At 35.6% G+C, this 14,997-nt stretch overlaps 1 protein-coding gene across 4 annotated transcripts; it reads right to left on the bottom strand.

The window, feature by feature from the left end:
• Positions 1 to 1,618: 1,618 nt before the first annotated feature.
• Positions 1,619 to 13,424, bottom strand: LOC108363299 (solute carrier family 35 member F5). Of its 4 annotated transcripts, none has more exons than XM_017616634.1 (11): positions 13,302 to 13,424; positions 6,680 to 7,278; positions 6,536 to 6,613; positions 5,502 to 5,564; positions 5,242 to 5,295; positions 4,941 to 5,174; positions 4,701 to 4,883; positions 4,493 to 4,643; positions 3,124 to 3,283; positions 2,045 to 2,296; positions 1,619 to 1,963 (listed from the first exon to the last, which is right to left on the bottom strand). In XM_017616634.1, exons 2-11 carry the CDS (start codon positions 6,767 to 6,769, stop codon positions 1,915 to 1,917), a joined length of 1,314 nt encoding a protein of 437 aa, XP_017472123.1. In that variant the 5' UTR covers positions 6,770 to 7,278; positions 13,302 to 13,424; the 3' UTR covers positions 1,619 to 1,914. The 4 variants fall into 4 exon arrangements, with proteins under 4 accessions (XP_017472123.1, XP_017472125.1, XP_017472122.1 ...); XM_017616636.1 differs by lacking the exons at positions 1,619 to 1,963; positions 2,045 to 2,296; positions 5,242 to 5,295; positions 5,502 to 5,564 and adding exons at positions 2,371 to 2,724; positions 2,806 to 3,057; positions 6,085 to 6,145; positions 6,213 to 6,266 and having other exon boundaries at positions 4,941 to 5,149; positions 6,473 to 6,613; XM_017616633.1 differs by lacking the exons at positions 1,619 to 1,963; positions 2,045 to 2,296 and adding exons at positions 2,371 to 2,724; positions 2,806 to 3,057.
• Positions 13,425 to 14,997: the final 1,573 nt, after the last annotated feature.

Here is a 14,997-nt window from a genome sequence, read left to right as displayed (position 1 = left end):
CGCATAACTTTGGGCCCCGTTAACCAATTTATATAATTCTTTTTTTTTAAGGAAAGGTAGTACCTCAGAGGTGGTCCCATACTAATTTAGTTTAGATCCTATCATTGGATCATAAAGAAATTAACGGTACTCTTCAACTTTTATATGGGAATTGAAGTCGGTTTTGCTTTTTGCTTAGAAAGTACTTGTAATATATATCGAGGAGTAGTAAGGATTATACATGGATTGGATAAGGCTCATGTCTCTTGAGTCACCTAACAGTAGTAAGTTTTTATATTTTAAATCTTGAATTGTGTTGTTATTGCAGAGGACTATCGACAAACAAATAAGTACAGGAAAAATTTTATCAAATTAAATGCTGTTATACAAAAAGTAAAAGTATGAAAGTAATTTAAAGTCAGTGACTTTTTGAATTTTCCGCACAAAAACTTTAAATGCAACACTGCTCCCGTCAACTGCCTTCCATAAGTGGACCCTGTGACTATTTCCTATGTTGAGTAATAAAACGATGTTTTGCCGAAAATACACTGTATGTATATATTTTATTCAAAAAGTCACTACTAGTACTTCTATTACAGAACTCTACCAGTTTGGTTTTTAAATTTTCTATGGAGTAATATATATCTATGGACATGAATTCAATACTTTGAATAAATCGGTATTGGCTTGTGTCAAATCAAACATAAATAAATGCCATACTTACAAATATTCGTCAAATTAAGCCAACTGATGACGTTTTGACCCCGACAGGCGGTTTTACGTAACCGGAAAGACCCAGATTGTTATCTCTGGGTAAGTGAAGTCACTTTCAGCAATATTCCCCAAAACTACATAAAAAGATCAATTACTCAACCTTCAATTTTTATTTGCTTTATTCCTTAGTTTAATGATTATTAGTATTATTGTTTTTATTGTTAAATACGCTATACATGTAAACTTTTGTAAATAGATTACATAATTTAACAAGCTACAACTATACACAGTATAAATACAGTTAAAAATTGTATCTTTGAAGTCTACATATTGAGATTACTAGCAGTGAACATAGGTATATAGGCATATTTATCTAGTTTTAAAAATCGCTAATAAAACTGACAAAAACCAATAATCGCATTCGTAAAAAAATAAGAAACTAATATACATATATGTAGTGATGAGCTAAATTAAGAGACACACATAATTATTGGTATTAAAAAATTATAATTGAGTACAACATACATATTTGCAAAAGTTGCATCTGCGATAATATCACAATTAATTATGAAAGTTTATTTACAAATCGGAAGAAAAATGTTNCTATACACAGTATAAATACAGTTAAAAATTGTATCTTTGAAGTCTACATAATGAGATTACTAGCAGTGAACATAGGTATATAGGCATATTTATTTATCTAGTTTTAAAAATCGCTAATAAAACTGACAAAAACCAATAATCGCATTCGTAAAAAAATAAGAAACTAATATACATATATGTAAGCTAAATTAAGAGACACACATAATTATTGGTATTAAAAAATTATAATTGAGTACAACATATTTGCAAAAGTTGCATCTGCGATAATATCACAATTAATTATGAAAGTTTATTTACAAATCGGAAGAAAAATGTGTTTACTAAATAAAATAAAATTAATGAGAAACCTAAGACCGCCTGGAGCGCAAATATTAGGGAATACTACCTACATATTAGGGAAATAAATTATTTGTGCGATTTGTATTTTCTCATAATAAAAATTCGAATTAAACTCGAAATACAGCCAGAGTATTGTTGTTTTGCTTTCTGAGCAATTTAGAATGAAACTGTTTTTAAAAACGTTTCTTCTTTCTACAGAGGAGCTAGAAGATGATATCGCTACATATTCACAAACATATTCCATTATATATAGTGTGAGCAAAATGTCTGGAAGTGAGTTCAGTCATTACTGCCAATAAGCGATTCCTGCTGTTCCTCATCGTTTATTCTAAATGAAAATAATATAAAAAACAAGAGAAGAAAAAGCTATAATTGACAAGTGCATATTTAGGTGCCTGTTATTACCCACCTGACTATATTTGGTTTGCGACAACGGCACGATTTCCGATATATGACCTTAAACAGCCTCATTAATGGATCAGAGTCATCGTTGCGCATTAACAATGCCACCAATATTAGCGCCAAAAATATGGGTATTGAGCCCATATAAAACATAGGCGAATATGGCTTTCTCTTTAAAACAACATCAAAGACAATGGATAGTGGTATTTGCAGAGACATGGCAATAGTGCCAATTAGGGAAGAGGTGAGAAAGCAGCCCCTGTTGATGAATATATATAAAATTAGCTAAAGAGTCATTTGCGANAAAGTTTATTTACAAATCGGAAGAAAAATGTTTTTACTAAATAAAATAAAATTAATGAGAAACCTAAGACCGCCTGGAGCGCAAATATTAGGGAATACTACCTACATATTAGGGAAATAAATTATTTGTGCGATTTGTATTTTCTCATAATAAAAATTCGAATTAAACTCGAAATACAGCCAGAGTATTGTTGTTTTGCTTTCTGAGCAATTTAGAATGAAACTGTTTTTAAAAACGTTCCTTCTTTCTACAGAGGAGCTAGAAGATGATATCGCTACATATTCACAAACATATTCCATTATATATAGTGTGAGCAAAATGTCTGGAAGTGAGCTCAGTCATTACTGCCAATAAGCGATTCCTGCTGTTCCTCATCGTTTATTCTAAACGAAAATAATATTGAAAACAAGAGAAGAAAAAGCTATAATTGACAAGTGCATATTTAGGTGCCTTTTATTACCCACCTGACTATATTTGGTTTGCGACAACGGCACGATTTCCGATATATGACCTTAAACAGCCTCATTAATGGATCAGAGTCATCGTTGCGCATTAACAATGCCACCAATATTAGCGCCAAAAATATGGGTATTGAGCCCATATAAAACATAGGCGAATATGGCTTTCTCTTTAAAACAACATCAAAGACAATGGATAGTGGTATTTGCAGAGACATGGCAATAGTGCCAATAAGGGAAGAGGTGAGAAAGCAGCCCCTGTTGATGAATATATATAAAATTAGCTAAAGGGTTATTTGCGAATCAATATTCCGATCAACATACCATAGCCAAAGCGCTTCCGAGATCACAGTACCAACTAAACCATTTAAAAACAGTATCGCGAATTGATTTTGATTTGGTAGCTCAAACTGTTCGATTTTTAAAAAATTCAAAATAAGGAATATTGGCCACATGAGTAAAAGATTCCAGAGACCAACGAAGCCTGTAAATAGCAAGAAAAATTTATCGGTCAAGGAATAAATAGATAAAAAGACAGAGACTCACCAAAAAAGAGTGGAATGTCAACTTTTTCCTCGGTGTCGCTTTTTCGTTTTACAAAAACTAGATAAGCGGCATAGAAGAAAGCACTGAATAGCGCTAAAAGAGCACCACGAGAAAATCTTGCTTCATGTATATCAGAAATAGTAACGACGACCTTAAAAAAAAAAAATTGAATTTAATAACTTTGCTAAAAGCGATTGCCGATTACTCACAATTCCACCAATATTCATAGCAACTGCAATAAATTTGGTTATTGTAAATTTATCACCTACAGAGGAAGGAAAGAAAGCCGCTAGCACAAGTGTGAAGAAGGAAGATGAGGAGCTCAGTAAAGTTACCATTGCTGTTTCCCCCAACTCGAGTGATAATTGGAAAAAATAATTTGCAATAAACCACTGTAATAAAATAGGAAAACGTTATATGGAGAACAAAGTTTTGAGAACTCCACTTACCAGCACACAGAAGAGTAGCGCTGTCTTAGCGGTCTTATGATGTGATTTTTGTCTGCGTATGCGCATGCTAGCAGCATAGGAAAGCCGCGCCATTAACGCTTCCGTTGCTTCATGTGCAGACATTTCGCGCACTTCAGCCATTTTACTAAAACGCACGCTACGAATGCTGGAATCATCGCTCTCTGTGCCCGATATGGCTCCACTCGAGCGTATCGGAATGAATGTGGGATCACTCTGAAAGCAAATGTATAGATTTTAAATTTAGTAAATTGAAAAAGGAATGCAGTTTTGGGTAAAATACCAGTGAGGGATTGGTTGCGTAATAGTTCTCATCATCCGCCACTTGATCCATAACCTATAATATAGAAACAGCATCAATACTACAAATTCAATTATTTTATCTTATATGTTTTTAAAATAAATAGCGGCGCGAGGTCCGACAAAACAAGAAATGGCTCTGACATTGCTTTTTGAAGCCAATCAAGCCTTGAGTGAAATTCAAGGCGATATAAATAAAANGATAAAAAGACAGAGACTCACCAAAAAAGAGTGGAATGTCAACTTTTTCCTCGGTGTCGCTTTTTCGTTTTACAAAAACTAGATAAGCGGCATAGAAGAAAGCACTGAATAGCGCTAAAAGAGCACCACGAGAAAATCTTGCTTCATGTATATCAGAAATAGTAACGACGACCTACNACCAAAAAAGAGTGGAATGTCAACTTTTTCCTCGGTGTCGCTTTTTCGTTTTACAAAAACTAGATAAGCGGCATAGAAGAAAGCACTGAATAGCGCCAAAAGAGCACCACGAGAAAATCTTGCTTCATGTATATCAGAAATAGTAACGACGACCTAAAAAAAAAAAATTGAATTTAATAACTTTGCTAAAAGCGATTGCCGATTACTCACAATTCCACCAATATTCATAGCAACTGCAATAAATTTGGTTATTGTAAATTTATCACCTACAGAGGAAGGAAAGAAAGCCGCTAGCACAAGTGTGAAGAAGGAAGATGAGGAGCTCAGTAAAGTTACCATTGCTGTTTCCCCCAACTCGAGTGATAATTGGAAAAAATAATTTGCAATAAACCACTGTAATAAAATAGGAAAACGTTATATGGAGAACAAAGTTTTGAGAACTCCACTTACCAGCACACAGAAGAGTAGCGCTGTCTTAGCGGTCTTATGATGTGACTTTTGTCTGCGTATGCGCATGCTAGCAGCATAGGAAAGCCGCGCCATTAACGCTTCCGTTGCTTCATGTGCAGACATTTCGCGCACTTCAGCCATTTTACTAAAACGCACGCTACGAATGCTGGAATCATCGCTCTCTGTGCCCGATATGGCTCCACTCGAGCGTATCGGAATGAATGTGGGATCACTCTGAAAGCAAATGTATAGATTTTAAATTTAGTAAATTGAAAAAGGAATGCAGTTTTGGGTAAAATACCAGTGAGGGATTGGTTGCGTAATAGTTCTCATCATCCGCCACTTGATCCATAACCTATAATATAGAAACAGCATCAATACTACAAATTCAATTATTTTATCTTATATGTTTTTAAAATAAATAGCGGCGCGAGGTCCGACAAAACAAGAAATGGCTCTGACATTGCTTTTTGAAGTCCATCAAGCCTTGAGTGAAATTCAAGGCTATATAAATGAAGTATCATCGATGTAGAATTTTATATCGCACATATGTATACGCACCGTGTAGCTGCCATTTTGACGTTCACAAGACTCTCGCCAAGGTGTCACCAAGCCGATTACAACCAAATAAATGGCAAACATCGAAGTCTTAAAGTAAGTGCAAAAGAATGGCTTATNAAAAAAAAAATTGAATTTAATAACTTTGCTAAAAGCGATTGCCGATTACTCACAATTCCACCAATATTCATAGCAACTGCAATAAATTTGGTTATTGTAAATTTATCACCTACAGAGGAAGGAAAGAAAGCCGCTAGCACAAGTGTGAAGAAGGAAGATGAGGAGCTCAGTAAAGTTACCATTGCTGTTTCCCCCAACTCGAGTGATAATTGGAAAAAATAATTTGCAATAAACCACTGTAATAAAATAGGAAAACGTTATATGGAGAACAAAGTTTTGAGAACTCCACTTACCAGCACACAGAAGAGTAGCGCTGTCTTAGCGGTCTTATGATGTGATTTTTGTCTGCGTATGCGCATGCTAGCAGCATAGGAAAGCCGCGCCATTAACGCTTCCGTTGCTTCATGTGCAGACATTTCGCGCACTTCAGCCATTTTACTAAAACGCACGCTACGAATGCTGGAATCATCGCTCTCTGTGCCCGATATGGCTCCACTCGAGCGTATCGGGATGAATGTGGGATCACTCTGAAAGCAAATGTATAGATTTTTAATTTAGTAAATTGAAAAAGGAATGCAGTTTTGGGTAAAATACCAGTGAGGGATTGGTTGCGTAATAGTTCTCATCATCCGCCACTTGATCCATAACCTATAATATAGAAACAGCATCAATACTACAAATTCAATTATTTTATCTTATATGTTTTTAAAATAAATAGCGGCGCGAGGTCCGACAAAACAAGAAATGGCTCTGACATTGCTTTTTGAAGCCAATCAAGCCTTGAGTGAAATTCAAGGCGATATAAATAAAATATCATCGATGTAGAATTTTATATCGCACATATGTATACGCACCGTGTAGCTGCCATTTTGACGTTCACAAGACTCTCGCCAAGGTGTCACCAAGCCGATTACAACCAAATAAATGGCAAACATCGAAGTCTTAAAGTAAGTGCAAAAGAATGGCTTATCGAACTTCTCATTTTCATAAAGAAACTAAAGAAAGATAAAGTGAAATTATTTAAATAGCATACACACATATAATTATTTGAATATATGTACCTTTGTTAGTTCACTGGATGATACCCAAATTACATCGACCAGTAACAATATTATGATGCCAAGTATGAGCTTTTGTGTTTTGCTTAACATTTTCCCTTTTACACAACACACTGCGTTGGCGTCCCCGTCGGCGTCGGCGTCGGCTCGCCGGCGTGCAGAGTGGGGCGACGCGCTCGTATAGCTGTTCAACTTTTGACCCAATTTTGTATGCACCAACCTCCAGCCGTCTACTTTCGACTGTGGCAGGCGGTTGGGCAGAATTTGAGTATTATGCTTTTGATTTTTTTTGTGTTTTCTTTTACGAAAATTTAGCGCTTTTTCTGCCGTCTCGTTTACTTTTTTTATACTGTCCCTACTTTTTATATTATTTAAGCGGTTGCTTCTTTTTCGAGATTTTTTAATTTTTTAATTAAGCTTTTGATTAATCAGCAAGTGTTTAAGCTTCATTTTTAAAATTGGGTGAATGCGTTTGTTTCTCATTCTTATTATGCTTCGAGTTCATACATTTTGCCATTGCTTTAAAATATTGACCTATTGGCGCCAAGAAAAGCGCTGCTATATATTGTATTTTTTAAGTGTAGTTTGTTCTTAGCAGGCATCTGAAAAAGGATACAAGCAAAAAGGATATTAATCAAAAAGTGGAGCCTTTGAGTTTACTGCAGGGGAATAACAGATTTAAGAATAATAAGTTCTAAATTTCTAAAATCCAAAGTCGCTAAATACATCATCACCTTATCATAACTGCAAAAATACATACTTACATACTAAGTTTATATTGATTTTAGATGATTCATAGTAATAAAATGACTAAACTGGTTCGGTCATATAAAATGCCAGACAAATATAAACATAAAAATGATGATGCAATGAGCTGACAAAGATGCGCTCAACTTTTTTCGTTGAAGTTCTTGAAGAAGATTTTACGCTGGCGTTATACCTCCTTTCTAGCTTATATTAAATACTTCAATTACACGTTTCGAACGCTTGATTCACCCAAGTTTTTGTAATATCTTCATTTAAGAAATTTTCTTTTTATGGTGGTATGGTGGTAAGATAAACTATTTATTTGGTGAATTTTGCAAGCAATTGAAACTCGGCATTCAGCACCAGTAGAGCTCGTTGAATGAATTTTTTAGTAGCTACCGCCGTATAGACAACGCAATTGCCTATACACAAAGAAATCTAAAAAAAAAATATAAAATATTGGCGATAAAATGGCAACGATGACAAAAGAATTTTTGTAAATTAGAAAACTTCCTTTTGTGTTAAAATGATAAAATCGTTAGGTTTGCTTGTTTATCAAAGTAGCACCCGCGAATGAATGTGTGAATATATCCACATTAGGGTGGCTCTTATAAGACCGTACCCATACCTATGTATGTCCATAAACTGTACTATTATATACAACCTTTTAAATAGTGGGTCCTAGTTAAAATTTTAGAACGCTTTTAATAACAGACTGATGTGTAAATAGAAAGCTGACAACGCAAATTCACTGTAAATAGATTTAGCGTCGCGCACATATACATATCGTTTTCCTCATGTGTACACTCAGAAAAAAGCATTTCCTTAAAACAAGAAAACATTCTATTTATTTTAGAGTTACTGTTTTTTTCTTAATATTACGAAAAAGTTTATCAATTTGGGAAGTATTTCCGTAATTCAGGTTCATACTAAAAATAGTGCGTCATTAATTTGAGCAAGTGTATTTACTCAATATAAGTAATAATTTTGTCTATGCTGTTAAGACGAAGTTAATTGATTTCCTGGCAAACGTCGGCTGCCGCGTCGCGTGAACATTACTGCCGCTGGTTCTGAGATCGCAGCTTCGAGTCCGGTTAGAGGTGGTTAGAGTAAGATAAGTCAATTATTTCAATTTAAATATAAACTACAAATTGCAAAATTAATTGCATATGGAAATACCAAAATACCCAAATATCATAGAAAATTAATGATACATTTTTCTAAATACAATTTATAAAATTATTTAACAAAAATTCCCTGCTCTGGTAATCGAACCTTGCATCTCTCGACCAGCGCTCCAGAGCTTTGCTCTGTCAGTCATTGTGACTATTTGGGCGCAGCGAGTAAAATGACATACTTATTCCTTTCACGGCAAGTTAATTTTTCCTAAGAAGAAAGAAAATAGTACTTAAAACTATAGAATTGTTTTTTTCCTTAAACTGAGTCAAATCGTTTACTCATATTAAGGCAGCCATGTCATTGGAGCCATTTCAAGGTAAAATTTCCTTATTTATTTTTATTTTTTATNATATTAAGGCAGCCATGTCATTGGAGCCATTTCAAGGTAAAATTTCCTTAGAACAATATAATTTTTTCCTAGCATCAAGGAATGTTTTTTCTGGGTGTAGGTGCATTACACATGCAACTGAAGAGTAGTACAGAAAAATGTATCTCACTCAAAAGATGTGTAAGAGTCACCCTAATGTACATACATACGTTTACGGAATATACCTGCAGGAAAGATGGAGCTAATTGTTCTTAAATTAAAACCATAAAGGCGAATTCATTGTTCTACTTCAGAACTTTTCTTCCAAGTGGTTGTTGTTGTGTTTCTCTCCCTGGAAGAGCAACTGAAAAAAGTTCTTTAGTTCAAAACTTGAATGATGAATCCGCCTTAAGAATAGTGGTTTTGTAAGTAGACCAAAGATAGTCTGGAAAAGCAAAGCTATCCGTGATGTTGGGTAGGCGATTTGCCAGGTGTAATGTTAGGTAAGTCAATTAAACTTTGAGAGGCTCGAATTTAAAGCACAGTGTTAAGTAGAACGCTATATTGGACGTACTGCTGGTTTCCACGCAGAAAAGGGCAATTGAACACAGAAAAGGCCGGGCTTGTTTTGAACCAAATTTGCAACTGGTTAAAAGCATTAAGGTCTACTTTATTTAGCATTCTGAGTTTATCAAGACATCCTACAGGGATACTACCTACTCTGTATTTATATTTCTATTTGTATGCGTCTGCACAATAAAGCGTCATTAGGGTCATTCCATGTGAAAGAGGGAAACGGCATACATTTTAAAATGCCTTAATTATCCCTACTTCAGTAGTTTTTGCTAAATGACCACATATAATTAGTCCGTTGAAAAAAATATATTAAACAAATTAAGGGAAGCTGTAGCTTTTGTCTATGGAAACTTTTACTTCATATATAATTATTTTATACCAGTCACATGGATCTGTCAAACTAGTTACAAATTTAAATATTATTTAATATTTCTACGATGGATGTATCAGCCTAATTTTTATTGAAAACAAAAGCGTATAGTATATATTTTACAACACAAAAAATTTGCCTTCAAAATTAAGTATTTTGGTCAAACTTCGTTTCTGAGTGCGCAAAGGTAAAATAGAGGGATTTTCAGTCACCACCAGTCACACTCATTCAATTGATAGTTACAAAGAACATAGAAATCGTTTGGTATTTTTTTTTTAAGAAATTTTATACACTAGTTATCTATCTACATACATACATATGTCCATATGTATGCTGAAAAATATCTTTCATTGTTGAATAAGTTAAGACGGCATAGATATAATACGCAACTGAATACATTCGGGAGTAAAATATCCCACCAGTCACAATGGAATGGCCCATTAATTAAATGACGCAGTGAGAGATAGGCAAGTAGAAGAGGGAGCGCAAAGAAATTGAAGTTGTAATTCAATTGCGCCGCGCAAGGGCTTTGCAAGACTTTGAGAACCTCCCTAATAAATATATGTAAGCTCAGTATAAGAGCAAAAATGATCTGCTTTGTGTATTTTGTGGTTGATTTTGTACTCTAAAATGACAAAAATGGTCTAAACTTTGTAATTTTAAAGTAAAATGTAAACAAAAATTGCAATTCAGAGGCTAAACGCACGAAAAATAATCTGCCCTTTTGCTGTTGTTACCTGTTCAATACCACATCGTACATATGTATACATAAATACATATTGCTGCGAAATTCACACTTCCATTTAGCGGCTAAAATGCAAATTCTATGTATGATTTAGTTATGCACTGATGATATATGGCGGCTGGGTATTTGATAAATTTTGCTTGCGATAACAGCAACTAAATCAATTGTTTCATTGTTTGCTTTTTGCTGACGATAAGGTGTGATGCTTTTTTTGTATTACATAGTAGTTGAAGAAATAAAAATGAGGCGAAGTATGGACGGAGTTAGCCGTAAGATAGGGCTGCCAGACGTCCTGGTTTTCCAGGATTTGTCCTGATTTATACAAATCGTCCTGATGTCCTGGTCCACACTTAAAATGTCCTGTTTTTTTAATGAAGGTCAATGCAGACACTCCAATTTTTAACAGATTTTTGCTAGGAAAAAAATAGGTTAAGCTTTCTGTCATTAGTAGTCTAAAATTGATAAGGAACGTTATTTATAACATGTTGAACATCTGGTGAGTTTACCCTATTTCTGTTTAGTTTATTTGGTTAAAATCTTAATTTTTCGGGCAAATGCCAAAAAAGTGCAAATTTCTGTTCAGGTACACGGCTGTGGGGTCATACAGAAATACTAACCAGTATATAATATCCGGAGCTATAATCTAATCCAAAAGGCCTTTCTGAAAGTTATTCCTTTCTCCTTCATTTTTTGTATGGAGCGGCACAAATTGAAGGGCTTCTGCTTTCGCTATTCAGAGCTTTCAGAAGGGCTTTTGTAGGATGCCCTTTGAAGAAGTTTTTTGAAAGTGTTTCCTAATTCATTAAACTCATACTTCTTTAAGGAATTTACGTAAGGTTCATATCAAATAGTTTTATTTACACTTAAAATGCTTAATGAATCTTATTTGTAATGCTATGTAAATTGTAAATAGGAAAAACTTTCCTAGGAAGCATGCAGGGAAGCACTTTTTTCAGTCCCTGTTGCGCAAGTCTTTTAGAATCGCTTCACTTAAAAAGACATCATACCTAAATTATCTTCAGGTTATGCATATACAAAATGGCAAAAATGATCATGAAACGCGTTGTAGGATATGCGGAAATTTGCTAATGGTGGTAAGGCAAACATTCTAGATCACTTAAAGGCGCCGCTATTTCCAACTTACGTCACAGTCACGAGAAATGTTTTCTTATATGATTAAAAAAAAAATCAGAACTTGAGCGTTTCATCATCATCACTCAGTCAGCTCTACAAAACTACATTGCTTATAATATTACAACCAAAGCAACTGTCCTTATAGGGAATATATTGCGACCATATACTGTTGAGTTTTTGTTCTTGTTGAACCGCCTATTTCGGTTCATCCTCCAATCATTGCCCAGGCAGTGTCAGTGTCAATAGGGTCGGACCAAAGGGAGAGGGGCGTTAGTTGAGTGGGAATGAGCTGGCATGTGAAGACGGGAGTCTCCACATGCGGACACTAACTGGGGTCGAGTCTGGACCGGTAACAGCTACAGTATCCAGACCGTAACTGTGCCAGCGTAGCGCGGGTATCTTTCGACAGTTGAAGTCCATATTTGACACAGGTGGTGGTTGGGCTCCGATCAAGGCATTCATAGGCTGTCGTGTTGTTGTTGTTGTAGCGGCTACTAAGGCCCGTTCAGGTCGGTTCATCCATCGGGGTTGTCGTCAATTTCAGCTAGGAAGTGTGCGACTTCCACAGGGGCTGACCATAGGGACAGGAGCGTCAGCTGAGTGGGGTTCTCAGGGCATGTGAAGAGGTTCCGGGAGTCATGTGGCGACTCTCCATATGCCGGGCATTGGTTGGGCACATCCTCGTTGATTCTGCTTAAGGACGAGTTTAGCCTGCTGCAATAGCCAGAGCGAAGTTGGGCTATTGTAGTGCGGGTCTCCCGAAGCAGACAAAGTTCTGTCCCGTCCACGTCCGGTGGTTGCGGGAGTCTACATAACTTGAGACTGATTCCCTGTGAATGCCGTTCAGGGCCTGTCGGTAGGTTGACGGGTCCAGAGGTTGTCTGTCATCCTCCTCGGTTCTAAATCAGAGGGTATTACAGGAGCCCCATGTACCCTAGGCAAGTGCTCCGTCTTGTCGATTAAGTCGGAAAAGATAGGCGCTTTGATATCTGAAGGCCTTTTTAGGATACAGCGTGCATTTTGGAATCAATTCATACGTACCTACATACATAGACATTTATTTCTTTTTGTCAAAAAGGCTATCTGCATAATGAATATTACCACAGTTGGAACTTGTTGAAATAATACTCAGTTTTGTATCCAATATGTTTAGCCGCAAATATATATAAACATATTTATGTATATGCAGGTAAATGGAAGGATAGATTTTTTACATATAGTCTCCATAAACCTTCATACGGAGGGGCAAGCCATTCGAATGTTCCTGGTTTAAATTAAGACTTACCAAGCCAGATTATCGTTTCGGTTAAACTGTTATTGAATATCACATACAAAATAAACTTTAAAGGGTCGTTTGTTTATTGTAAACATTGTTTTTCTATACTTCGAATGAAATACAAGTAAACAAAACGTATGGCGACGGGCGTGATTGCAGAGCAACACCTCCTCTTTGCATGGATACTCCATGCCTCTTTTATTGCAGTTATAATAGAATAAAATAGCACTCAGCTAGTTGAAATTGCAAGAATATTAAAGATATTTTATAGCTACATACATAAATGCTTACACAATTCTTCAAGTTGCAATAGTTCTTCTAGCACAATCTTTTATTTACATAAAATTTTCCACAGAACTGTTTTGGTTTATTTTCGCACCATACTGACTTTTCTGCAGCACCTTTCAATCTGTGTACATGGTTGCCATTACACAAATAAATAATAAAAAAGTAAACAATAAAGGCCCGTCCACATACAACTTTGACTTTGCATTAGCGCCAGCGTCGCTTCGACGGCAATGCGAGTAATGCCAGTGCTTGCTACAATGAACGCTCCGCAGCGAATACTTTGGTCACTGAATTATCATACTAGTGGCAGATGAATCAAAATTTTATATCAATAATTGTATCAAAAACGATATTTCATGCCCGCATTTGATTACAAAGGAAAACTTTTTCACACAATTTTGATTATTAGTAACAGCTGACGAACCACAATATACAGTTATAATCCTTTTTGAGTATTCCTCGGCGTAAAACCTGATCAAGGTTGATAATGAGAAGGAGTATGGATTTTGCTGATTCAGAGTTGCATACAAAATTACTGTGGTATGAAAGGGAGCAACAACCCATGATCCAACTACACAAGATCTGACAAGATGAAGCAAAAGAAAAAAGTAATTTTCTGGCTGACGTTTGTAATTTCGGCGCCATGTTATTTTCTGTGAAAAGTAAACAAAGAATATGAAGACGAAGCATAAAGAAAAAATGCAAGAAATGTGGTGCACATGTTTGTGCTAACCATTTTATTTTATTTTATATTTTTTGTACGTGTTTTTGCATCCAATCACCGCGCACTTCATTTTAATTACATTTGCACAAAAAATCACTTAAAAATCACTGAAATAAACCACCGACAAAATACACATAAAGAAAGAAGCAAAACACATATAGCAAACTTCAAAACTACGAACGTCACACACTTTTTTCTCAATTCCTATTACAAATGGCTGCTTCTCAACCGGTCAGATTTGTTCTAATTGGTTCATGGAAACAACCGTACTAATACCTTTGTACCTCATTTTAAAAAGATAATTGCTATTTCCAATATTCAGATATCCAGTTTGTAACCAGAGGGAGTGGTTTTTGAGGCTCACTAAAATCTACTCATCACATTGGGGCAGCTCCGGGTAATGGACCATTGAATATGTTGGCTGAACTTATGACCACCATAACCAACACAGTCTCCAACCAAATGCGTGTCTTGAATTTATACTACTTCGTTTTCGGTACCCGATACCGATTCTTTACATTGAACCTTCGCCATTATATGCATTTCAAGTTTAGAAAAAACTTTCATTACTAATTTATATGGTATCGGCTAAAACCCTTGAACTTATCGCAACGGAGAAATATTATTTTATCAGTTTTAACCTTAGTCGATCCAAGGTTCAAGAAAAATGCTTTGACGGATGAAGAAGCCTTTCAGGGGGGAGATTCTGTAACTAGTTAGCGACAAGTTCTGGATCGATGTTGCACTTGTTGACATAAAAATCATATCATACGTCAACAAAACCAATACCGATTCGAAAATTGTCGCTAACTGGTTACAGAATCTGCCCCCAGGCCTACAAAAATGATATCATCCGATTCAGCTGGAACAAAAATGCTTTAAGAGTTTCTCTGCATTATGGTCTCGAACCGACATATACACATCTTTCATTTGAATCAGTATTAAACGCTCTATTGGCTCCTACATTCGTGTTTT

This window comes from Rhagoletis zephyria, unplaced genomic scaffold (genome assembly GCF_001687245.7).
Source record: "Rhagoletis zephyria isolate East Lansing unplaced genomic scaffold, Rhagoletis_zephyria_1.1 Rzeph_scaffold_01238, whole genome shotgun sequence".
Lineage (NCBI taxonomy): Eukaryota > Metazoa > Arthropoda > Insecta > Diptera > Tephritidae > Rhagoletis > Rhagoletis zephyria.
This window is presented reverse-complemented; position numbering and strand designations above follow the sequence as displayed.